This window comes from Salvia hispanica, chromosome 2 (assembly GCF_023119035.1).
Source record: "Salvia hispanica cultivar TCC Black 2014 chromosome 2, UniMelb_Shisp_WGS_1.0, whole genome shotgun sequence".
NCBI lineage: Eukaryota > Viridiplantae > Streptophyta > Magnoliopsida > Lamiales > Lamiaceae > Salvia > Salvia hispanica.
The window spans coordinates 18,365,391-18,391,861 of record NC_062966.1 but is presented as its reverse complement, the minus strand read 5'-3'; the positions used below and the strand labels follow the sequence as shown (position 1 = coordinate 18,391,861).

General features: G+C 35.2%; 4 protein-coding genes across 6 annotated transcripts; 3 read left to right on the top strand and 1 right to left on the bottom strand.

The window, feature by feature from the left end:
• The first annotated feature begins 4,143 nt into the window (after window positions 1-4,143).
• Window positions 4,144-8,250, top strand: LOC125207555 (pyruvate dehydrogenase E1 component subunit alpha, mitochondrial-like). The gene is made up of 8 exons (XM_048106945.1): window positions 4,144-4,895; window positions 5,459-5,538; window positions 6,216-6,293; window positions 6,696-6,791; window positions 6,865-6,936; window positions 7,141-7,194; window positions 7,282-7,347; window positions 7,921-8,250. The coding sequence occupies exons 1-8, from the start codon at window positions 4,220-4,222 to the stop codon at window positions 7,963-7,965; spliced, it is 1,167 nt and encodes a 388-aa protein (XP_047962902.1). The 5' UTR covers window positions 4,144-4,219; the 3' UTR covers window positions 7,966-8,250.
• An 8,627-nt stretch (window positions 8,251-16,877) lies between these two features.
• Window positions 16,878-18,348, top strand: LOC125203257 (probable galacturonosyltransferase-like 9). The gene has a single exon (XM_048101564.1). It carries the CDS (start codon window positions 17,074-17,076, stop codon window positions 18,163-18,165), a length of 1,092 nt encoding a protein of 363 aa, XP_047957521.1. The 5' UTR covers window positions 16,878-17,073; the 3' UTR covers window positions 18,166-18,348.
• Window positions 18,349-19,947: 1,599 nt separating this feature from the next.
• On the bottom strand, window positions 19,948-20,985 carry LOC125207999 (germin-like protein subfamily 1 member 1). Its single transcript, XM_048107538.1, has one exon. The coding sequence runs from the start codon at window positions 20,883-20,885 to the stop codon at window positions 20,223-20,225; it is 663 nt and encodes a 220-aa protein (XP_047963495.1). The 5' UTR covers window positions 20,886-20,985; the 3' UTR covers window positions 19,948-20,222.
• Window positions 20,986-22,085: 1,100 nt separating this feature from the next.
• Window positions 22,086-25,833, top strand: LOC125206020 (protein WVD2-like 7). Of its 3 annotated transcripts, none has more exons than XM_048105280.1 (8): window positions 22,086-22,219; window positions 22,787-23,524; window positions 23,611-24,012; window positions 24,081-24,145; window positions 24,297-24,371; window positions 25,005-25,101; window positions 25,177-25,248; window positions 25,346-25,833. In XM_048105280.1, exons 2-8 carry the CDS (start codon window positions 22,787-22,789, stop codon window positions 25,391-25,393), a joined length of 1,497 nt encoding a protein of 498 aa, XP_047961237.1. In that variant the 5' UTR covers window positions 22,086-22,219; the 3' UTR covers window positions 25,394-25,833. The 3 variants fall into 3 exon arrangements, with proteins under 3 accessions (XP_047961237.1, XP_047961238.1, XP_047961239.1); XM_048105281.1 differs by lacking the exon at window positions 22,086-22,219 and adding an exon at window positions 22,233-22,368; XM_048105282.1 differs by lacking the exon at window positions 22,086-22,219 and adding an exon at window positions 22,237-22,256.
• The last annotated feature ends 638 nt before the right edge of the window (window positions 25,834-26,471 follow it).

Sequence of the window (26,471 nt, the reverse complement as noted above, 5' to 3'; positions counted from 1 at the left end):
AATAGATTGGGACATGTAAATCTAAATGCTATAAAAAGATTAGTTAATCTTGATTTACTAAAAGTTAATGAGTTTAATTCACAAAAGAAATGTGAAGTTTGTGTTGAAGCAAAAATGACCAAGCTGTCGTTCCGCTCGGTAGAACGGAGCACAAAACCTCTAGAATTGATCCATACATATATATGTGATTTAAAATTTGTGCAAACCAGATGTGGTAAAAAGTATTTCATCACATTCATTGACGATTGCACGAGGTGTTGTTACGTTTACTTATTAAGAAGTAAAGATGAGGCAATTGAAGCGTTTAAAGACTTAAAAAATGAAGCCGAAAATCAACTTAATTGTCGAATTAAGTGTGTTCGAAGTGATAGAGGTGGTGAATATGTGGCGCCGTTTGCATAATTATGTCATGCAAGTGGTATAATTCACCAAACCATGACTCCATATTCTCCTAAGTCGAATGGTGTTGCTGAGCGCAAAAATCGAACACTAAAAGAGATTGTGAATGCTCTGTTGATTAATTCAGGTTTACCCCAGAACATGTGGGGGGAAGCTTTGTTAACCGCGAATTACATCTTGAACAAAATTCCACTAAAAAATAGGGATGTAACTCCTTATGAATTGTGGAAGGGAAGGAAACCTTCATATACATACCTCAAAGTGTGGGGGTGTTTAGCATACAAGTGCCGCCTCCAAAACAAGTTGCAATTGGCCCTAAAACAGTCGATTGTATCTTTATTGGATATGCATTAAACAGCAGCGCATGTCGCTTCTTAGTTCATAAGTCAGTTATTTCCGATGTAGCTGAAGGAATAATAATTGAGTCAAAGAATGTTGTATTCTTTGAGAATGTGTTTCCTTGCAAGAAGCAAGATGATCGTTCTAGTGAAAGAATGATGGATGAAGCCACTAGTTCTAATTCTCCAAAAGTGACAAGGACAAGTCCTGAGGATGTAGAACCAAGACGTGGTAAAAGAGTTAGAGTTGCTAAGACTTTTGGTCCATACTTCATAACTTTTATGTTGGATGGTGAACCAAAGTCACTAACAGAAGCACTGTAGACAAATACAAAGCTCGCCTAGTGGTCAAAGGCTTTAAACAGAAAGAAGGGCATGACTTCTTTGACACTTACTCACCTATTACGAGAATAGCTTCCATCCGGGTGCTTCTTGCGATTGATGCGTTGCACAATCTTGAGATTCACCAAATGGATGTGAAAACTGCATTCCTGAATGGTGATTTGGAAGACGAGATATACATGGAGCAACCTAAAGGGTTTGTTGTGCCCGGGCAAGAACGCAAGGTATGCAAATTGGTAAAGTCTCTTTATGGATTGGAGCAAACGCCGTTGCAATGGCATTTGAAGTTCGACAATGTGATGTTGTCAAATGGATTCACTATCAACGAGTGTGATAAGTGTGTTTACATTAAGAACACAGATAACGGGTTTGTTATTGTGTGTCTGTATGTTGATGATATGTTGATAATGGGTAGCAATAGTGCCATTATTAACGAGACAAAAAACATGTTGAAAAGAAAGTTCGATATGAAAGATATGGGTCTAGCTGATGTGATTCTCGGAATCAAAATATTGAGGACTAATGAAGGAATTGCCTTAACACAATCTCATTATGTTGAGAAAATGCTTAAGAAATTCAACTCGTTTGATTGTAAGCCAACAAAGACTCCTTTGGAGCTCAATGTCCATCTAAGCAAGAATAAGGGTGAGCCTGTTGCTCAAGAAGAGTATGCAAAGGTTATAGGAAGTCTGATGTTTATCACGAACTGTACTAGACCAGATCTTGCTTGTACGGTGAAAAAGTTGAGCCGATTCACGAGCAATCCAAGCAAGGAACACTGGAAAGCTCTGTGCAGAGTTTTGAGATACTTGAAGTATACTAATGACTTTGGACTGCACTACACAAGATATCCCCAAGTACTTGAAGGGTATTGTGATGCAAATTGGATCTCTGATTCAAAAGACTCGTTTTCGACGAGTGGATATGTGTTCACTGTGGGGGGTGGTGTTGTTTCGTGGAAGTCAGCGAAACAGACGTGAATTGCTCGCTCCACCATGGAATCCGAGTTTATCGCATTGGATAAAGTAGGGGAAGAAGCCGAGTGGCTCAGAAATTTCCTAGAATGTATTCCATGTTGGAAGAAGCCAGTGCCCACAGTAGTGATACACTGCGATAGTAAAATAGCTATAGGTAGAACACACAGTGGCTTCTATAATGGTAAGTCTCGACACATTCGTCGACGACATAATACCGTAAGGCAGTTGATCACAAGTGGTGTTATCGCAGTTGACTATGTTAAGTCAGTGGATAACATAGCGGATCCATTAACAAAAGGTTTAAACCGTGTTCAAATGCATAAATTGCTAAAAGGAATGGGACTGAAAACCACATCTTAAAGGATGAGTATAGTGGCAAACCAACCATACGATTGGAGATCCAATGGGATTGGTTCAATGGGAAACAAAGCTATAAAAATCTAGTTGTAACACTCAGAAGATTTTAATCTTCGCCCATTCTTTAGAAAGCATTGAGTGTTGTAACCTGCACGTGGTAAAAGGTTAAGTCTTTTGACTTTTAATGATTCTTAAAATCTCAGGGAGATGAAGTATGGCAGGATACTCATGAAAGAATCACCTATGTAAGTGAGAAATGGGGCCGCTTCGTGTGTATGAGTCACTTATGAATTCCAAAGAGGTGTTCCACGGCCGAAACGGACACAAACGTGAGAACTTATGGAGTTGAGACAATATTGTGTTGATGCTATTGACTAGCATACACCAAGGAGAAATAGTTCAAGGCATCGCGTCCACTAGCCCGCCGGTATGTCCGATAGTGTTGACTATGGAAGGTTCAAAACCAAAAGTTACCTCTCCAAAGACAGTATCGTTTCTCGAGAACTGAACGAAGAGTTTGCATACATGCATTTGTGTCTGGTGTTGGTTTGAGCTTGCAACGCTCTAACCAATGTGGGGGATTGTAAGAAAAATGTGAGGGAAATAAAAAAGTCTCAAGCTTTTCATATGGCCAAGTCTTTGGCTTTTCACCTTAGGTAACCTCCAATATGTTTATGAGGTGCCTTAATGTAGAGACCTCTCGTGTTGCCACTCCTATCCTATAAATAGGTGTGGATTTGAGAGATGAGAATACACCATCAATCATTCTCTCTTCTCTCTAAGATCTCAAGCATTTTAGTTCGCATATAGGAGCATTGCATAGCTCGGTTCTCGCCTCCAATTCAAGTTCGCCGGAGCCTACGAGTTTGAGGTGCTTCAACTCGGTAGGAGGAAAGTCGTTTCATCTTTGGGGACGTTGCGCCAATCCGTGAGCACTAGCCGGGGCGTATCTCGTCTTGCGGAGAGAGGGTTACCTCGACTCGACTTGAAGAAGACAATAGTTTGCATCTTGTTCTTTTATTGTATTTCTTTTATTTTATTTACCTTCTAGTTTTTGGTTCTTTTGTAATAGCAAGAGTTGTCCGTGTAAAGGTTATACTATTTCCAACATATATACCTACCATGAATTTGATCACACCTTAATTCAGGAACTACTCATATCATTTTTAAAATTCAGAGATTGTTTTCATGTGTAATGCAAAATTCAAGGACTATTTATGGAGTTTACTCATATATAAGAAGTATTTTTTTAAGTTAAAGGAACATTTTATTGTTGATTAATGGCAAAAAAACGCTATATTCGTTTCAATAGGTGACGATTGACATGGCACTATACGAGTGGATAAAGATCTAATAGTAGTAGTATTTACCGAAAACAATTTTTATTTTGAAAGCTAAATTAGTTTTAAAATGGTTAAAAAAATTATCCCATTGCAAAATTATTATTTCAAATTCCATAACCGTACCAGAACTAACTTTTTATTTTAATTATAACTCCGAAATCACTCAACTGCTTTAGTAACGAATAATAGGCAATAAAATAATTTCATTTATTACCATCATAAACGGGCAATAGTATGATTAGAATTGTGGAGTGTGTGTAAATTGACTTTAAATTAATTAATGTTATAGGAATAGTACTAATTTAGTAAAATGATTAAAGAGCACCCAATCTCTGACTTTTAATTATTCCAAAGATACCCCTACGCCCAATATTTACAAGTATACTGCCGCTGCTACCAACCAAAACCACCCCTTTCTCTCTCCCAACAGCCACCGCTTCGCTTTACCAAATCGACGGTTGATATGGCTCAGCTGATTCGCCGCGCCGCCGCTCTCAACAAATCCCTCCCCGCCGCCTCCTTCGCGGCCCGGGGCCTCGCCTCCACATCCCCAATCACGGTGGAGACCTCCCTCCCCTTCACCGGCCACAACATCGATCCGCCCTCCCGCTCCGTCGAGACCTCCCCGCAGGAGCTCCTCACCTTCTTCCGCGACATGGCGCTCATGCGCCGAATGGAAATCGCCGCCGATTCGCTCTACAAGGCCAAGCTGATTCGCGGATTCTGCCACCTGTACGACGGCCAGGAGGCCGTCTGCGTCGGGATGGAGGCCGCTATTAATCGGAAGGATTGCATAATCACCGCCTACCGCGACCACTGCATCTTCCTAGGGCGCGGGGGGACGCTGCTCGAAGCGTTCGCGGAGCTGATGGGGAGGAAGGACGGCTGCTCCAAGGGGAAGGGAGGATCGATGCATTTCTACAAAAAGGAAGGGGGTTTTTACGGCGGACATGGAATTGTTGGGGCGCAGGTTCCGTTGGGATGTGGATTGGCCTTCGCTCAGAAGTACAGCAAGGATGAGAGTGTGACGTTCGCGATGTACGGAGACGGTGCTGCCAACCAGGGGCAGTTGTTTGAGGCGTTGAACATGGCCGCGCTTTGGGATCTGCCTGCTATTTTGGTCTGCGAGAATAATCACTGTAAGATGCTTCTTCAACTTTCTGTGATTTGAGATACTGACATGATAAAAAGGTGCTTGGTTTATTTAACTTAATTAGAAATGGTTGAATTTCATCGGTTCCAATTTATGGCCATGTGCAAGGAAATGTGTGACAGTTGTGGTATTGATTATGATAGGAGAAGGATTGTTATAATATGCTTTAGAAATACCATCTCTCACTTTTGCTCTGTTAGTATGATGCTGACTTCAGAGTTATGATCATTTACTGAAAGATTGCATGTAAAACTCGTCTAATTTGGCAAAGCTTCCTGACATACATGGATGTAGTGTAAAAACAGACAACTGGAAGAGCTCAGCATATAATTTTCTTTCAATTTCTTTTAAATATAAAGGAGAATTAAGGACTATCTACTTGATGCTTGATAAATTTTCAATTTCACAAAGCCAAACATGAGCAGTTATTGTAGTATGTGATGTCTTGTATGTATGTTTGTTTGGACTTGCAGTATATATCTTCTCATGCTCATGTTTATGTTTAGTTGACTATTGATTATTAATTTGTTAAATTGAATTGGCATATAGATGGAATGGGCACAGCAGAATGGAGGGCGGCAAAGAGTCCTGCTTATTACAAGAGAGGAGATTATGTTCCAGGTTTGAAGGTAAGATGGGCTTCCCACTTATAGTTTCATCACTTATGCACTTTGGCAATATATGTTTAGCTGCACATTTTAACATGCTATATGTAACAATTCGCATTGGGATGTTTAGTAGCCAAATTGTGTGTTGTCATGTGCTAGTGCAGGCCAAGTATGAATGTAATTACTTACAAGTTTTGGTTGAGTTTACAACAAGTATTATGTTGATTTTTTAAATGTCATGTCTCATATATTATGTATGCTTCATCACTTCAGAGCTCAAAAGGAATGATTCTGTGAAAATTGTCTTCATATATGATAAGATACATTTAATGTTAAGGCAGTTAATTGTATATCACACATTGAATATGGATTTTCCAGTCAGAAACTTTGGGCCAGTGGAATTTTAAAATTTCAACAATGTCTTGTTTATGGTTACCTATGTTTTGAATCAGACTCATGTGTAGGATTAAGATACATTGATTGGTGTTGAGTCTGTTGAGTGCTGACAGATAGAGTTTAGGTCCTTAACTATATTTTCATTGTTATGGACTCTGGGAGAACAAGGGCGCTGCCAGTTTAAGCGGAATGATACTGGGAAAATTGATTAAAAATGAATCTGCTAAGTTTATTTTGTGGGATTGGTTTAATTACGTAATTTGCTGCTTATATGACGTCTAATTTATATTTGCATTTTGAAGGTGGATGGTATGGATGCCCTTGCTGTGAAACAAGCATGCAAGTTTGCAAAGGAGCATGCCCTCAAGAATGGACCAATTGTGAGTGCACTTTATTTCCTTCCTATTCTTCACCTGAATTCCCGTCTTCTGTTGTCCTCATGCTGCTGTTAGCTTTCTATCTTTATTTCATGTGCATACAAGAGTGTTCATTTCAGTCTTTTCTTGCCAATAAACAAGTGATGTCATATGTTTGTCGAATTGATTATAGAAAGCCAAAGACACATTGTGGAGGAATATATATCCTCTTAATAGCTTGATTTTGTTTTTATTTCATTTGGACATCTATTATTCTGGGCCTTCTTGCTAGAAGCTCCTGTATACATTATGTTCAATGTTGATCGCTCAAGGTTGGATATTTTCTTGATATCAAGACAAGAACTCTATTTCAGTTCTCAACTGTTGCAATGTGATAACACTCATTCATCTGCTTAATATGTTCAGATTCTTGAAATGGACACCTACAGATACCATGGACATTCCATGTCTGATCCTGGAAGCACATATCGTACACGTGATGAAATTTCTGGTGTTAGACAGGTAAATTTCAATATTTGTCATGATCCTTGAACCTCATGCTAGTCCTGTGCTCGATTAATTCTCCTTTCTGCAGGAGCGTGATCCAATTGAAAGAATCAGAAAGCTTGTCCTGGCTCACGATCTTGCCACTGAGAAGGAACTAAAGGTAAAAACAGTTCTACTCGTCTTCTTATGTAGTAATACATCTCGTTTTACACAATCCTGGAGGATTTGATTATCCTGGAATCAGGTCCTTCTCTAGATCCTCCTAGTCTAGATTTTTGTGGGATGATTTCCGTGCACAATCTTCCAATTCTGGAATGAAATTGTGGTGAGGTGTTTTATATTGTTTATGTTCTATGATAAACAGGATACTGAGAAAGAAGTAAGAAAAGAGGTGGATGAAGCCATTGCACAAGCTAAGGTTTGAAGTCCCATACTTTCCTTAGCATTATGGGAATACTTCATGAACTTATGTTTGTATCCAACTTATCTCTATCTGGTTTTGCAGGAGAGTCCCATGCCTGACCCTTCAGAGCTGTTCAGCAATGTATATGCCAAAGGCCTGGGAACTGAGGTAAAATATTTCATTATGTCCATTTGATTTTGAAGAGAATCTAACAACTATAGAACACATGGTTCTCTTAACACACATGTTAAGTTCTAACAATCATCTCTGTCATACCTACCTTTTCAACTGTTCTCTTGGGCTTCTTGGTATCGATTTTAAGCACAAGACAGGTAACCTGGAAAATATCTGGTATATGTTTTCTTACTTGACCTGTTTTGTATTGGACTATTGTATACAAACCAAGCTTATCATACTACTCAAATCACGCATGGGTTGAGAAATTGTTTTGTGCCATTTTATCATTTTCTTTTGTCTAAGTATGCAACTTAGCCTGTGATTCAGTATCACTAGGTACCTTTCAGATCACCTACAACTATCTCCTGCTTGCACTGAAGGATTTGGTTGCTTTCTTTCTCGTTGTCTATTGATTTACTTACCTATTATCGAGTTACTAGAAATTACAGTATTCTTAGATGGACCATTTGTTACCAGGTGTAAGAAAAAACATTATGCTAATTACTGTAAGATGTTCTTACTAGAACTTGTTCGTAATCTGACTGGAGTTTGCTTCGATTGCAGTCATTTGGAGCAGACAGAAAAGAAGTGAGAACTGTACTTCCATGAGTGAGAACCATCAATAATGATTCAATATGCCAAGCCCCATGCGTGGACTAACTGGCAATAAAGCAATTAGAACTCAGACAAAATAAGAGTTGCTGTTGGAGAATCTCGATATCCTGATGAAAGTGTCACTTATTTTTTGTTTTGCTTCTTCGCCCTTTCCCAATATGTGGATATTAGAGAAGATTGATTGTGTTTGGTTTCTACTCTTATTGATTAAATTTTTTGCAGCAGAACTCAAATGCGAAAACTGAAATTGAAAGAGAATGACGAGTCAGCTTTTGTGTACTTTCCTTAGTTATATTTTTGGAAAGCGTTACATTGGAGTATTCATTCAAAATATTTAATTTTTCATGGGTTGGTTCAAAATATAACTTTCTTAAAGTGAAATATTTTATACTCTAAAGTACTACTAATAGATAGTGATATCATGTACAAATAATACCCCAGTCTCTTATTTTAAATTTAATTTTTAATAATTAAAATTATAATTAATTATTCTCAGGTCTACTTTTATATCAACAATACCCAACTGCTGTTTCTAACTTTCAGAACTAGATTTGATAAATTAGAAATTACCTTCTTTTTTTTAGGAAAAGTGCTACAAATATGTGCCCCACATATGATTTAGACATGAACTTACCATTTATTGCCAATTACAATTATGAATTATAAAGTCATTGCAAGTAAATTAAATACACTACGAGGCTATGTTGAGTAGTGTCTGTCGTAGTTAAATGACCCATTCCTACCCATCTTCCTTGCAAAATTTTGGGATAACAACGCAGAATTCTAAAATGATAAAGTTTCTTACACATTTCTCAGTCAGCATAAATGGTTGTTGCTAATTAGTAATGATTTTATCCTTTTGTATTAAATGCTCTTTTCCTTGTGTAGAGCGATGGAAATTGAAATCAATGCTGAATCAAAGCTTTCAGATTTTTACCGTTGCCCATTTCTTTGCTTTTCAGTTTTCAGACTGTTATCGCCTTATCGGTATAATGGCTTATTGTGGCTGTAGTTTTCTCTAGCGCATGTCACTTTGATTGCTCATAATTTAATTCATTACTCTGTATTTTATAAAATAGTACTGTACAATCGTTTATTATTGTCTTATCGAAAAACAATTATTTTTGTACTAATCAATTTTAAAGACAATAACGTCTTGAAACACATTATAAGTAACTTTCATTGATATTTGATAAGAATAATTATTTTATTCATATGAAGAATTATAGTAATTTCTTTTCATAATAACAGTGACTTCAATAGTTCAATGCAACAGTTTTCAATTATAAAACAATTACTTTCAATTAAATACTTCTGAATAAAAATATTAGTAATATATTCCTTGTAATTACAAGGAATATTCTCATGCATATCTCATAACCATAAACCTACAAAAAAAAACAGGCATTAATATATTAAATCGGAAAGTTTGATAAAATAGATCCATCATTTGGCGATATAGTAAATTAAATCCGTCCACATAATATAAACGTCGCTGGAAAATGAGACAGAATATTAAAAAAAAAAAAAAAAACTGTTTTTAAGTGCGTATATACGGAGTAGTACTATTTTACTTACGTGCTTTAACCATTCATTTTGTTGAGATTAGGTTAGAAACGTGATTCTATTTTACAGACACGAACGAAACAATCATCAGCTTATTTTTAATTAACCAAGTTTGTTATTATATTAATCGAGGGAAATGGTAGTTTTATTCGTTCGTTTTATTTTATTTTATTTTTATTCGTGTTAATGAAGTGATGTGAATTTAGATATATATGCCACAGCCTCTTTTTTCATTAATTTCGTGGAAAAAAAAATCATTTATTGTGTAATAGAGAGTATGTGTTTGTCAGTACATTAAAATTAAACTCAAGCTGAGCTAATTTCTACTGAAAACTATTCATTTAGTAGGACAAACTAGCTAAAAAAAGAAGATGCCTAGAGAAGCTTTTTAACGCTAATTTACGTGGCTAACTATACCAGCAACAACGCTTCATAAAATGTCTATACTATTAGTATCCCAATTAAAATTAGGGGATATAATAGAAGTGTCTTAAAAAGCCAAAATATTAAAATAATTTGTCATCAACTTAAGTAAATTTTCTTTTGTATCCTTAATTATTAGAGAAAGATAAATGTGCATAAATTGTATATGTACATAATATCTTTGGATTTTTAAATTTAATTGAATTTTAAAAAAATTTCAACGCTAGTAATTGTGCCTCAATTTTTTTTATCCTTGAAGTACAATAGTAAGATTTTTTAATAGTGATAGCTTACTACAACCTCCGTCCCTAAAAGTTTGACACAGTTTATCATTTCAATCCGTTCCTGAAAGTTTGACATACTTCACTTTTTACCATATTTGTTAGTGGACCTCATATTCCACTAACTCATTACTACTCACATTCTATTATAAAACTAATACTTTAAAAGTAGGACTCACATTCCACCAACTTTTTCAACTCACTTTCCATTATATTTCTTAAAATCGGTGCCGAATCAAAGTGTGCCAATATTTAGGGGACGGAGGTATAGTAAAGGATTGGTGGTTAAAGTGATATACGGTATACTATGTATTTTCATTTGATTTGTACAATTACATTCTTTTCAATTCGATATGAAATAAACAGAGTACTTGTTTTAAATTTATCAAAATTATAATCCATTTTACTCCTATTTTTTTTCGTAAGTTTCATCAACCGTCAAATCATGCATATTAAAGAAAGTAAATTTTTTTGTTTCAACCTTTTTAATTATCATAATGACAGTATATACAATTAATTATCAAAATTTAATAAGAATAATGATTAAATGATCACGGGCTTGAATTCATCTTGATGTGAAATTATATCCAATATATGAAGATTTCACCGCCGATAATATTTCTGCGCTTTGTCAGATATAGAAAATTGTGCTGTCATAGATGTGTATATCCTGTAAGTTTTTGCGCTTCCTAGTTGGTTCAAACAATCCTCTAAAACTTTGGTAATGTATAAATATAAAGAGAGGGTTATTTGCCAGTAAATATATAAATTTTTATAATTTTCTGTTATTTTTTCTAAATTTTATTTTTTGAATATGGAGTTGTGATCGAATCATTTTTAACGATCGAACTAGAGATTAAATTAGAGTCCTCCATTTTCTTAATTTTGTGGTTAGGATTAACTTACAATTAATATAATATTTTGGTAAGTTAATTACTTTTTTATTTAATATTTCTTTAAAAAAAATAAATTTTTTTATTCAATAAAAACTTATTGGAGTAAATAATGAACTATATTCACTAAATAATGAACTAAGTGACCGTATGTTATGAAGTAATTTTTCAAATTCATTACATACCAAATTTACTTCAACTGAAAAATAATTATGTCATAACACATTATGAAGTAATAAACTAATGTAATGGAGTAATAAACTAATTGAATATAGTAATAGCATGACTGAATGAAGTAATAAACTAATGAAATGAAGTAATAGCATAGCTGAATGAAGTAATAAGTTCATTACTATATTAACGTTTAACACAGTTAACATTGTATTTCAATAAAATGTCATATTTACATCATTATTAACGTTGATTTGGTTCATTATTTATTCAATATGGTTCATTACTACTGCTTAACGTTTAACACTAAAATTTATTTTATCATTAATATATTTCAATAACATGTCGAAATTACTTCTTAACATACTTTATTTAGTTCATTATTCAGTGAATATAGTTCATTATTTACTCCGGCAAGTTTTTATTTAAAAAAAAATTAAAGAAATTTTTTTAAAAAAATTAAAAATTAACAAACTAAAAAATAACTAAAAAAATTGTATTGTATAAAATATTTAAATCAAAATTACAATTGCCACATAAACTCTAAATTGCCACATCAGTTTTGATTTTTCTACTTGGAATAAACTAGAAAACTCTAAAATTCATGTATTTATATTCAAAAAATAAGTTTTAGGAGAAATAACAGAAAATTGTGAAAGATTATATATTTATAGGCAAATAACTCTAAAGGAAATATATAAATATAAAGAAAAATAGATTGAAAACGTTGAATATGATTTTTTTTTATACTCCACTAGTTCATTTAAGTGATACTCAGTGCATTTTCCTTTTTTTGGAAGTTCACTTAATTATGATACTCTCTCCATTCTAACTAAGTTGAGTCGTACTCCTTCCGTTCCAACTCAAGTGATTGATTTCTTTTAGGCCATTTTTTTGCAAAGATGATAATGAATAGTTAAAGTGGAAAAAAAGTAAAGTAAGAGTTATAGTAGAATAATATAGAAGATAGTCGTATATACATTATTCTATTATTTATTTTACTTTGTCTCCACTTTAACTATTTATTATCATTTTTCCTCAAACACGTGTCGAAAAGCAGTCAATCACTTTAGATGGGACAGAGGGTGTTTTTTTTAATGTCCCAATTAAGTTGAGTCATTTCATTTTTTGTCAAAAAATATAACATACTCTTTCTTTTTCCTACTTTATTCATCTCTCAACTTTTCAACACAATTTCTTAATCTCTATGAATAAAAGTTTTGACTCAATTTAATTGGAACTGAAGGGAGTATATTTTTTAAAAATAGAAATATCAGTTTCATTCTTACTTTATCTTCTTCACTTAATTTATCAAATAAGTATTATATAAAATTTCGTACCGAAAAATAAATGTTACACTTAAAATGTAATGGATGAAGTATTATTAGTTTTATACTTCATCCATCCTACAAGAATATGCACTCTCTATTTTTTAGTCCGTCTCAAAAATATGCACTACGTAATTTGAAAATTCTCTTCTTTCTATTGAGGTGAGACCTATTCTCCACTAATAATACTTTAATTTTTTTCCTTTCTATTTCTCTCTTACTTTATCAATTTGCATTAAAACCAGTATCCAACCAAAAATGCATATTCTTGTAGGATTGAGGAAGTAATAGAATATGAGCGGAATGAACTAGTCAAATATAGTCTTACTTACTACTTATAATAATTAAGATACTTAATGGTAAACAGATAAAATTGAAAAAAGTAAACAATTATTGAGAAACTGACGAGTAGCACAATATTAAAATGTGATGGACGTAGAAATTTAAATAAGTACTTCTGTTCCAACTAAGTTGAGCTGTACTCCATTTTTCAATTTTAGTCCGTTCGTGATTAAGAGTCTCGGTTCACTTATGGAATACTATAAATGGTAATATGCTTCACATTCCACTAACTCATTCCACTCTCATTTTATTTAAAATTAAATACAAGTGGGACACATATACCATTAACTTCTTTCCATTAACTTTTCTTAACATTTCTTAAAACTTATGTCAGAAAAAAAAAATGAGACTTCTATTCACGGACGGAAGGAGTATTTTTTTTTGGATTTGTCAATTAAGTTGAGTTATTTTCTTTTTTGAAAAAAAAAAATAAATCATGCTCACTTCGCATATTTTACTCTTTTTTTATCTTTCACACTCCTGTTTTTCTAAGTAATTATTTTAATATTCATGCCCAAAACTTTGGATCCAACTTAGTTAAGATGAAGGAATTACTATTTCCTCCGTCCCATAAAAAATGTCACACTTTTCTTTTTAGTTTGTCCCAAAAAAGATGTCATATTTCTCTTTTTGAAAGAATTTCTCTCTTATATGAATATAAAAATTATATTTTCTCTCTCCATTTAACACACAAACAAAACTTCCTAAAATCTCATGTTCCCCAAGTATAACATCTTTTATAAGACTAAGAGAGTACTATTTTCTCTGTCCCAATTAAGATTTTATGCATTTTTTTTTAAATTTATCCCTACTAAAATATACAGTAAACTTTTATAATTTGATAACTCTCTTTCCAATTAATATACTAACTCTTTTTTTCCCTTCCTATTAAATATTCAATTCTCTTTCTTTCTCCTGTTACATTTACATCTATTTATTTTTTTCTAATTAATTATATTAACCAACATTTCTGCACTACAAATACGTATGATGACTAAAAAATACGTATAGACATATTTGAAGAGGTGGCTAAAAATAGGGTGTTGGGAGAAAAGGGAGCACGTGGTGTTTCAAGTGCGCCAGACTGATGGCAGCCGTCACATCATATCAATTATCATTGTTGTGCTTCCCAGCTGCCATTTCTTTTCTGCTGGCATTCTTCTGTTCTTTTTTTTCCTTCTAATCAATTTATCCCCAAAATTCCAAAATTATTAATACTTCCTCCTTTATCAACTTAGTTGAACTGGCGTATTTATTGTGACACGTAAATTTAAGAAATTAATATCTAATAATTATAGTAAAAAATATGAATAAGAAACTATTTCCATCCTACTTCAAAAGTCTCAGAACTCTAAGTTGAGTTCAACACCTATTTTAAGGAAAAAAAAATAGTTAAAAAAAATAGTTAAAAAAAAATGAAAGCTCTACTTTGTTATACTATTAGTTTTATAATAAAATATGAGTGAAAAAAGATTAGTGAAATGAGAGCCTAATATCATTTATGAAATATTCCAACCGTGATTCTAAAAGTGGGACATTTAAAAATGACAAATCGAAACTTCTAAAGTTAGACGGAGAAAGTAATATATTGTTTGAAAAAGGAAATACCCCGTACATTTTACTATCTCAAGCAATTTAAAAAGAATTTACCACTAGAATCACATCCCGAGCTGAGTGATAACAAATATCCGTTTTATGATTAATAAGATAAAAATCTTTTTATGATTATAAATGCCTCAATACTAAAATAGTCGTGTACAAAAGAAACATGAATCACACTTAGTACTAGTAGTATACGTACCGAGGATAAAATAGAAATTTATGGGTTTCATCCTAAAACCAATTGATGATAGGAGGAGGGGCCAATAAGATTTATAGTAGATTAAGCGAAATTCATAAGTTCCATCCTAAAATCAATTGGTGATAGGAGGAAGGGCCAATGAGATTTATATAGTGGATTAAGCTCTTTTAGTACACCGATGTGATATATTTTTTACATTCATTTTATGTTTCAATTGTCAACACCCTCCCTCAAACCTTTCAAGGTGAACCTTGGAGGAGTTGAACTTTTTTCTAATCGATTGTTCAAGGTGAACCTTGGAGGGATTGGACTTTTTTCTAATCGATTGGACTCCCAATTTTTTTTTATTTGATCGGATGGACCACTTAGCCCAAATTTTTAAGTCCAGATATACTGCTGGGTCAGTCATTTTTTAGTTTCGGCCTTGGATCAGTCATTTTTTAGTTTCGGCCCAGATATATTGCTGGGTCAATTAAATTTGACCCACAGTCGGCGACCCGCTCTGATACAATGATAAAAAATCAATGGGTTCCATCCTAAAACCAATTGGTGATAGAAAGGGGGTCCATAATAGTGAATTAAGCTCTTTTAGTACACCGATTTGGAATATTTTTTACATTAATTTTATGTTTCAATTGCCAATAGATAATGGTTAATCATTAGTTTCGTTATAAATTTCAAATCATACTCCACTATTTATTACTACCAAAAATTATCATTATTCGGTACCAACGAATTAAAGTGTGTTACCTGTTAAATGAAATGTATGCAAATTTATTCAGTTACAACTTTTACTACTAGAATTAGATCCAAAGGTGAGTTATGCTGTGGACCATTTGACATAAAACGTCTGTTTAAAGATTCATGGAGAAGGTTATTTGCCCAAATGCGTTGACGTGAGTAACAAATTAATTTTCCAATATCCCATTCAAAACGCCTCATATTAATGAAGCATGTATAATATTGAGGGTTGAGAGGAATAGTAATTTCAATTTAAATGTAAAATGTTTTGGCTTCGATTATGTTGAATATTGCGAGGAGTCAATTATGTTTTGTTACAGAAAGAAAAGCGTAACAGTTCAAATGAGATTGAAAGAGTAACTTGTTCAAAATTATGTTGACACACACTATTTATATACTCCACATATTTCTAACAAACAATATTAATGCGAATAGGTATAATTGTTGGATACATTGCATTTGTGAACAAATCATTCAAGGCACGACACAAACACTAGACAACAAAGTTTGGCGTCTCCAGCCTTATTAACGAAGCAAATAATATTCTAGTCCAAAAGTGCAACAAAGATAAACAAATAATTTTCTCATAAAATTTTAGACATTTTCAACTAAAACGTGTGAAACTATTTGCATGAACCGGAATTTACCAAATAATTTACATGAACCGGAATTTACCAAATATGCAACTGAAATATGAGTATTATATTTTCTTTTACCTAAAATTCAACTTTTTTATTGATATGATTATACCCCACAAATTAACAACCTCCATTTACTACCATATTCCACTATTAACGAATAAGACATAAAACAGACATTCGCCAACACAGCATGTACCTTAAATGTGCTTTTAACCATCACTTATTGAACATAAATTGGGGGGGGTGGGGTGGGGGGGGGGGAATCACATTGCTTAAAGAGAAATGCGAATCACAATACTAAAATATAGGCATAAATGTGGTAGGATCCTTTTCTTGCATAGTTAGTTTTTATCCAAATAACCCCAAGGTATCTATTTACATCCCCTCCACACCCCAAATAATTTATTTATTTTATTTTTCATTAAAACATTTTACACCATCTTTCACTGTATTCGGTCGCATTCTCCTGGAAACCGTATTTTGCACAAATGAATATATTCAAAGATGTCTTAATACATGAGAGCATTAACTCTACAGTTATTAAAATAAATAATCATTTCAATAGCATTATGAGATTAAATTTTGGTTATAAATCATAAATTCCCGCGGTGTTTCTATACATGGACTAGTAACGTTTTTAAAATTTGACAACTATTTAGTGATTGTTTAAAGTTATAATCATTAATCAGCAGTAAAAGACGCATACAAAGTGTATGTATATATACATATATATGAATGTCAAGATTCAAGAGTCATTGACTATTCCCTCCTCTCTCCATCTCTGTAGAAATGTATTAGAAATAGAATACTCCATTCCAATTTCTTCTTCTCCATATTTTGAAGGAAAATGAAGTGAAGAAGGAAAAGGCCCATTTCTCCATTTCTCCCCACCGCTCTTTTTTCCCCCTCCAAGAAATGGGTCTTTCAAGAATATCCTCAGAGCTAATCGCGGCCGTCGGATTCATCATCCTCCTCATCCACACGTGTCTCGCAATCCGATCCTTCCCCAACAGCGTGGGCTTCGCGGAGGCGCCGGACTACACCAACGGCGTGGAATGCGGGCCGCATTCCGGGGTGGTCCACGTGGCGATGACGCTCGACTCCGAGTACCTCCGCGGCTCTGTCGCCGCGGTGCACTCCGTCCTCCGCCACGCCTCCTGCCCGGAGGACATCTTCTTCCACTTCATCGCCACCGAGTCCGACCCGGCCGCCCTCACCCGGACCGTCAGCTCCGTTTTCCCCTCTCTCAGCTTCAAGCTCTACATTTTCCGCCAAGAAACGGTCACGGGTCTCATATCCTCCTCGATCCGACCCGCTTTGGAGAACCCGCTCAACTACGCCCGGAACTATCTGGGCGATATGATCGACCCGTGCGTCAAACGGGTCGTCTATCTGGATTCGGATCTCGTGCTAGTCGACGACGTAGCCAAGCTCTGGGGAATCAACATAACCGGGTCGAGAGTAATCGGGGCCCCGGAATACTGCCACGCCAACTTCACCAAGTACTTCACCGACAGTTTCTGGGCCGACCCGGTTCTGAGCCGGGTATTCGGGTCGAGGCGGCCGTGTTATTTTAACACCGGGGTTATGGTGATGGATTTGGAGAAATGGAGGGAGGGGCAATTCCGGAAGAAAATCGAGAATTGGATGGAACTGCAGAGGAAGAACCGGATATACGAGCTGGGGTCGTTGCCTCCGTTTTTACTAGTGTTTGGTGGGAACGTGGAGCCCATCGATCACAGGTGGAACCAGCACGGATTGGGAGGTGACAACGTGGCGGGATCGTGTAGGGCGCTGCACCCTGGTCCAGTGAGCCTGCTGCACTGGAGCGGAAAGGGGAAGCCGTGGGTCCGCCTTGATGAGAGGAAGCCCTGTCCGTTGGATTATCTGTGGCAGCCCTACGATTTGTACAAAGGGAGAGGGAAGGTACAATATCTACAGCACCAGGAACTACACTTGGGCCTCACTACCAATTTCTATGGATCATATTCTACCTATTTCTTTTGATACAAAAATTATACTTGATTCTTTTTGTACAGAAAAGATCCTAGGTTCATAATTCTTTTCTACATAAAAAAATTGTTGTCACAAAATGAAAATTGATTGGACCCAGTTTTGGAATTCTACCATTTCTTATTGTACTTATTAGCTAATTAGGGGTTATGAATAATACAGTAACATTGTTTCTAATGGGTCAGTACTTACTTTTCCTGCGTTACGCGAAGCATTGAGAAGTGCCCAACTTTTATAATTAAAAAATGTTGCTACTATTGAGCATTTTATGATTGAATTTGAATGATAGTGTGGTTGAGAATGATTTAAAGCTAAGATAATAGATAGAGCCAATTAAAAAGGAACTTCATAGATCCCTTGGCTTAGAAGTTGTATTATTTGATCTATTATTACCTTTTGGGGTTACGTGTTGGCCTAATTTCAATTGCAGCATATATACATAGTATTATCCGATACATGGAAATTTCTTGAAATATATTTGCTGGCCACGTTTGAAAGAAAAAGAAAAGCCAATATGATTATATTATTCCAAGTGGATATTATTCAAGTCGCTATACCTGTTGTAATCAGCAGCTGGCTTACCCTCTGTCGTGGGAATCATATATAGTGATAGTGTATTATTCAATTGTCCCACTATTATTTAATTAAATTAGACTTCTTGTATGTATGTACTAGTACAATTATAATATCGTGTTACAAATCGAAACCACTAGAGCGAACTTAATTAGATAATGATTCTTATATGTCAATCATGAGAGAATGGAATATAAAGATAATTGATAAATTTGACTAATATGAGGATGTATGACTAGTAACAAATAAATGCAAATATTAGAAAAATTTATCTTTAAATATTCATTTATACATTTAAGAAACAAAATTGTACTAGTAATTGTTTTGAAAATATTTAATCCAATTATGCCATTTTTTGTACATAGGAAAACCGTCACATGCCGCAACCTGATCTCTAGCTTTATTCAATTGTGCAAGTTGTTAATTTCTTGAGTCATATACTAGTACTACTATATAGGAATTCATCGAGAGAATTGATTCTTTGCTTTCTTCTCTTTAATGTTTGAACTCCTTATCAAGCGTTTAATCACATGGCTTGACTAATAATTGAAGCTTAAAAGTAAGCAAATAGAATAAGTAATATCCTAGTAATTCGATAAAAGTAAGATGATAAATGCAGTTGTTAGTATGGAATCATGAAATCTTGGAGTGTTGGATTAGTCAAGGTTGAGGGTGGGGGTAAAGCAACGCATGAAGTTATGTTGAAGAAAAGGAAATAGTGAAATACTATGTCCATTGTAAAAAGCACTACATATATGATATATCATGGGAAAAATCAAAGCGTTGACTACGTAGCTTATCAGATGGGCTTATTTATATTTGAGCATTTATAGTTTGGTGCATAGTTGGTTGATATATGTATCGAAATCATTAAATATTTAGGCAGGGGGGTCTACTTTGAACTTTGAAGCATAGAAAACAAATAGATATACAAATCACTCGATCGAAATGGATTAATCAATAGTCTTGAATTGTCCATCCATTTTTATATATTTTGTAAAATGTGATCTTTCTCATTAATAATCCAGTCTCATAGAGTCATAGTACCCAAATAAATGTTAAAAGTATCCCTTATACCTAGAATGACGATGGAGTGTTTTAATTTGCACCATATAAAAAAGAATAATAACATAGAGACTTTTAATTCGATACATAATTTACACAACTATACAAATGATGAATGTATACATAACAATCTTTAAATAAAAGAAATACAAACTTATTATTTAATTCAAAGTACTTATATATAAATATAATGTTCCATTTACAGCGTGGTGCTGACAAGAAATTCAAACAAAATATGGCCGTTGATGATATGTCGCGTGCACAATTACATCTCACACATTTGACTATAACCTAACTATAAATTTCAAACCGCGATAAGATTTAATCACTTGTCACTCGTAACTATTCGTTAATCAATAATATTATGCAAAGTCATAAAGTGCACATACAAAAAAATAAAATAAAATCAACGTTCACCCTCCAAGATTCCTTCTAATTCTAGCAACATCTTGTCCATTCATCTTGAATCCCTTCCGCAACACATCATCCGGCATGCCCGGGTGTGAGGCGAACGAGGCAAGTGATGAGACTTGCGCGCCCGGATTCTGACTGCTCAGCCCTGACACAGCCAAGGCCGGGCTCGATATCCCCGTGTTGTACAAGAAATGAATCAAACCTTTAGGAAACACGAAAGAGTCACCGGGTCGCAAGCGTTGTGTGTAGAGCTTATTTGAAGTGTCGACGAATCCGACCAAGAGAGAGCCCTCTAGCAAAATGGTGACTTCTGAAGCCCTAGGGTGAGAATGAGGTGGCACGAGACCATTGGCCGCGATGTCCACACGTGCCATGGTTAGGCCTAGGGTGTTGAGACCGGGTAAATTGTTGACATTGCTTAGTGTAACATTGAAGTCAAATTGGTTCATGCTACCGGGTTCGGACAATGCTGACGTGGAGAAATGAGAGGCTAGAGTGTGATTGGGGTTAATGCATGGTACACTATTTAGGAAAATATTGTGTTGATTTTTGGTTTCGGCTACACAATAGTCGTTTAGTGGTTCGGGGTCGGATTTGATTAGGCCCGTGAAATGTAGCAAGGCCAAGAGGAAATGTAGCAAGAAAATATATTGGATTTTCATGATGATTTTGTGGGAGTAAGGTAGATGGATTTGATTCTGGTTTTATGACAAAACATTTTGAGACAATGTTAAACCTTATATACTAGCAAAGAAATGAAATGATAGCTATTGATTAGTGTTGATAAGAAGAAGGCAACTCGATTCCTAAATAGGTATTATGTGTATCCACTTGTATGAGATTGAGTAGCTTTTGAGCATTGGAGGAGGAGAGAAGAAGGCAACTCATTGTTTTGAAAATTACTTTAAATAACTAGTGATAATGAGATTCATTCAAGTCTTAGGTACTACTATAACATAACTTTGCGTGTTGTGCCATTAAATGTGTGTTGTTTTTAGCAATGTCTTATTTACTTGTTTCAAAAAGCAATGTCATATTTATATTAATGTTGTTGGTTTGTACATGCCATTAAAATTGATGAAATCAAATATCGAGCATATTCGAATGGATTCAATAAAAAGTGCGAACTAGGGGCCTGCTTAATTGAGACGAACTAACTAGTTAACCGAATCACAGCTAACTGGAATTAAACCGATTACTTAATTGATTAACCAATAATCGACCGAATGTGCGTTTGTATAATTGTATGTAAGTATGGTGTATTTGTTCATTTTGACTGAAAAAATATGTGGCTGGGTTATAGCCCAATGGTTTATCAAAAAGCTTAGCGTGACATTAAAATTGGGCCTGCATCGATAGAGATGTAAGTGCTATGAATCCAATGACGAAGCCCAAATTGCAATATATTGGAGTACTAATTGCTCATTAGTCATCATACATGATTTCGAAGGATTTTTTTTTTATTTTATCAAAGTAGTCGTAGGAAATTATGATAATTTATATAATGAATTATTGATGAAACTTTACATGTCTTAATAGGAATTTTGAAATTGCTAGTTAAGGTTGGTTGACTAGCAAGACCTTGTATTTTGAAATTGCTAGTTAAGGTTGGTTGACTACTTGACTAGTAATAATTTATTAGTTTGAGGATATATTTTTGCAATGCAATATCCATTGTCTTTGCAAAAAAAAAATAAATAGTAGAATCAATCTAATAAGTTACTATCATTTTTGAGACTTTTTATAATTATATCCGATATAAATTAATTATTCACCATTCTTTTGAAATCCAAAGGTCCACACGTGCCCCACCTTCTCCTCCATTATTGAGAGGATCTCGCACGTGCCATCCCCGTTTCTTCTATTTCTTGTCTACTGTTACTGCACTTCACTCTTTTCTCTGGTGGGCCTGCGGAAACCATCTCTATCTACACACCACCGTCATCATTATCTTCAATTTGACTCTCTTCAAGCCTTTCTTTGCACAAATCTTTAGGTAAACACTCATGAAACCAACCTTTCTTTCTGATTTGGCACGCTTTCTACTTTCTTTTGGGTGAAATGTGGCATTTTTTCTTGTTTCTTTAGGCGTTAACTGAGGCCCATCTCATCTTCTGTTCATTTTTGCTTAGATTAGTGTCAAAGGTTACACCTTTTCAACTTTATCTTACTCTAAAAGAGATTTATAGGCAAAAAGCACATCTTTTGTACTTGCTGATCTGATTATTATGTTCAACCTTTTATGCTCTTGTTTCTGTGCTGCTGATTAAGGTTTAAGGTTATCTTTTGGGACTTTCTAGAAGATCCAGAAATGGAGAATTATTTATACTTTAGAAACGCTGTGGATGATTACAGAGACCATGTCTTTCTTGTTCTTAGTTGGTAGCTGTCGATGATTTGACCTATTTATTGGTGCCCTTTTAATTCGTGTAGATTCCAGGTTGTTTTGTTGGATTCATAGCTGTGGGTGCTTGAAATATCTTGTGACTGCAAGAATTGTGGGCTTGCCTTATTTGTGTGGTTTGAGGATTTATTGAATTTGAGATCTTGTGTTGTGAAACAGATGGATGATTCTGCCAAATCTGGTGCTAGATTGGAAGTTTCAGTTTCGTTTGGTAGGTTTGAGAATGATGCACTCTCGTGGGAGAAATGGTCTTCTTTCTCCCCCAACAAGTATTTGGAGGAAGTTGGCAGCTTATCAACACCGGGATCGGTGGCACAGAAAAAGGCCTATTTCGAAGCTCACTACAAAAGGATCGCAGCTAAGAAAGCTGAGGAGATGGAGCAGGAGAACTCGATGAGCCCTATTATCCCCAGTCCTTGTTTATCCAGCAAGGAAGATCATAGTGAGAATTCATCTGAGAATGGGGCTGAATTCGGCTTGTTCAGTCACGAGAGATTAGTTGAAAGAATTGCAGAGGAAGAAGCATGTGCGGCTGCTTTGACAAATGTCGTGATTGCAGATGAGGAGAAAAATGGTAATGCTAGATCATCCAAAGGGGATGAGCAAGGAGCTTGTATGAATAATTTGGTTGAAAATGTTGCTTCAGAGGAGGAGATGGGTGCTTCGGTGGAGTCGGGAAGCTCTGCAATTCAAGAAGCTAAGGACGAAACAAATGTTGATGTAGATAACTCTGAGTTGAATGTTAGTAAAGATGCATTGTCGGTTGTGTTAGAGACGCCTCAGAAAGTTTCTCAGCGTATCTTGGAAAGACCTCGAGAAAGTAAAAACGTGTTGAAACAATCAAGCGTGGTGAAAAAGGAAAATTCGAAGTTGAATACACGGCATGTACCTCAAAAGGTAAAGAGTAGAACTTGTAACCTCCTTTCAGGTATAGTAATTTTGGATACATATAGTCCATTTGAATATATCATTCTGGTTTCTAGGTAACTCCAATGAACAAGGAGAGAAACTCGTCCATGACAAGAAAGAAAGTCGTTACACCTCCAACCAAACCGTTGCCAGCAACCACTCCTAGACACATGAGGCCTACATCGGTCTCATCACCTATATCAGCCCCTCAAGCTTTAAAAAAGAAGGTGAATCATTCGGCACCCCCAAAAACAAAGAGTTCTCAGGTTGGACAAAGCAAGAAAGTAGCTCCAACCTCGCTGCACATGTCTCTTAGCTTGGGTCCTGCAGAGTCTCTTGGCGCTATCCCGATGACCAGGAAGTCATTGATAATGGAGAGCATGGGGGATAAGGATATTGTCAGACGAGCTTTCAAGACTTTCCAGAATCGCACAAATGGATTTTCAACCGATGAAAAACCAACCACAGTAAAACATGTATGTCATTTAATGTTAAACACTTTATATTGGGGCAAGTTTTCATATTTTAAGAGCGTAAATGGCAGGCATCATCTACTGCTCGTGAACCAAAGACATCCAGTTATCGCACTCCTACAAAGGGAAATGAAGGGTAATGATAACTCTCATTTTCTGTATTGCTCCTACTTCTATAATCTAAAATCTTTTGACCGGATCTTGTGTTATATACGGTACTTGTTTGGTTTTTCCTTATCTGGTTCGAAGCCTATGAATTTGTAACTGGCTAATTGCTTTGTGTATAGGCTGAGAAAGGAAGCTGAAAAGAGAACTAGTCATATGATCCAGTCAGGAACGAGATCGAATCCTCTGTCTACTGGGTTAGATTTCACAATATCCTCTTAACCACTCTCAGTGCAAAACTTGGTTTCTGAATCCTATTGCCGTATTAGACGTGCCTCTTGCTAACTCAAGTCTCATTCATTGCTAATGTTGCTGTCAATTATGATATGTGTGAAATAATATATGTTCATCAATAGATACATCTATTTCCACTGACAATGTTTGAGTTGACGATGGACGTATCTTTAAAGCTGTGGAACTGCCAAATATGCGCCACTAAGTGGAATAGAAACTAGAAAGAACTTAATATTTCTGATTATACAACATAAGGGACGAGTATCAAGTGGTTTACTGATGCTCCATATAGTTAGCATAAGAATATAGTTGATGCAATTAAACAGTAGCACATTAGTTAATGCTAGCAGACATAAGCGTGCATATATGCATTGATCGATTTCTGTTACATGCAGCAGCACTAGCTTTCCCTTAGTACTTCATGCTTTGCCATGATTATTAGTATTATAGTTCTATTGTTCTCCACATTTCCAGCCTTAATTTGAAAGAAAAATGAACAGATGATCATTTTGAGGTTTTTTGCTCTTAATAGAGCATATATCGTTCACGAAATCTCTTACAAATAGTTTTTATTTCTTCTCTGCAATTAATTACAGATTGCATAAAAGCATTGCACTGGATAAGAAAAGTCCCGCAACTCCCTCTCCGGCTGCAGGGTTGAAGAGCGATGACAAAGCTGCGAAGCGTAAAGAGGTATGTCCAACAATCATACCATTTCTCAGCATGCTAGTCTGGTGTCTCACGACTGTTTTCTTTGTATTTTAACAGTTCCTAAAGAAGCTCGGGGAAAAATCAATTGCTAGAGAGTCGGAAAAAGCTCAGCTTGCTGCAAAATCAAAGGTACAAGTTGTTTTCTTGTAACATACATAAACATTGAAAAACAGCAGACCCTCAATCTTTCAATAGATCTAATCTCCTCTCTCGAATGAATTTTCAGGTGGGTGTTGAAAATGGGATGCGTCAAAAACCTATAACAACCCGTTGAATATTGTTGTTTCAAGATTTCCAAGTCGAGTGTCACTACATCTCGACTGGATAACAACTATTGATGGCTAAAGCTGTTAGAGTAAGAGCTCATGACAAGAACCGGTTTCGGTTTCGTGACTTCCTCCACGGCCTAGCTAGCCAGCAGCATACTTTATCGCGGTAGGTAAACAAAGGGAAGAAGGCACACTGGCACAACACTGCACTTGCTATTGAGATCGAACATCTTGCCTTAGCAGGAGATTTAAGAGAAGCTTATGATTTTGCTTTTTACCCATTTAGGGAGAAAATCATGTGTGTATAAAAGGCTACGTTCGTTTGAAGCAGTTTTATTACTACAAGATAGCAAAACTAGTAGCATTAAAGTTAAAACTAAAATTATGAGCATATTTGTTGAACTCTGTTTATTTTCAAATATAATCTGGCAGTCTTTAGGAGGAATGTCTGTCATTTCAAAATCTATTTGAAACATTATCAGATAGTTTGATGAAGATTGATGGTCGCTATCATAGTTATGATGCAAAGATTCATTTCCATGGCATTTACACACGTGTCATGTATCCATTTCACCATATATTTGGTGGGAAATAAATGATTTCATTCTTGTTTACATCAAAGTCAAATGAAGTTTGACATTCCCATTATTTATTTATTTTTACTTCAGGATAACTCCGCGTAAATGCAGATCCAACTTTAAGATGAAATAGTCATTTATCAGTGTCACCTGCCTTTTTTTTTTTTTGGTTTTTATCGTCATTTTATAATTCACACTAGCTTTAATTCACCATCAATGCAAAGTTGAAAATTAGGTGTATAATTAATTGTACACGCATTCAATTCAATACAGCTGTGTTTATAATGTAAGGTATGCAATACTGCTACAGCTAACCAACTCCCTTGCAAAAATCAATGTAAAATTATAACATCAAAAATGTAATTTATGATAATTTTGACCGATTAGGAAAAATTAATTGTATAGGTCTGAAATCAATAAATTCCATCCTTCGCAATATCGTATCCCTTCTATCTATGAATAATGCCTATGATTCTATTTAGTCCGGTCCAAGATTTAAAGTTTC

Excerpts from the sequence above, each read along its gene's own strand:
- LOC125203257 (XM_048101564.1), top strand. The coding sequence starts at position 17,074 with ATGGGTCTTTCAAGAATATCCTCAGAGCTAATCGCGGCCGTCGGATTC.
- LOC125207999 (XM_048107538.1), bottom strand. The coding sequence starts at position 20,885 with ATGAAAATCCAATATATTTTCTTGCTACATTTCCTCTTGGCCTTGCTA.
- LOC125206020 (XM_048105280.1), top strand. The coding sequence starts at position 22,787 with ATGGATGATTCTGCCAAATCTGGTGCTAGATTGGAAGTTTCAGTTTCG. Across the intron at positions 24,013-24,080 it reads AACCAACCACAGTAAAACAT|GCATCATCTACTGCTCGTGA; the intron begins GTATGTCATTTA and ends CGTAAATGGCAG. Across the intron at positions 24,146-24,296 it reads CCTACAAAGGGAAATGAAGG|GCTGAGAAAGGAAGCTGAAA; the intron begins GTAATGATAACT and ends CTTTGTGTATAG.
- LOC125207555 (XM_048106945.1), top strand. The coding sequence starts at position 4,220 with ATGGCTCAGCTGATTCGCCGCGCCGCCGCTCTCAACAAATCCCTCCCC. Across the intron at positions 5,539-6,215 it reads ATTATGTTCCAGGTTTGAAG|GTGGATGGTATGGATGCCCT; the intron begins GTAAGATGGGCT and ends TGCATTTTGAAG. Across the intron at positions 6,937-7,140 it reads CCACTGAGAAGGAACTAAAG|GATACTGAGAAAGAAGTAAG; the intron begins GTAAAAACAGTT and ends TATGATAAACAG.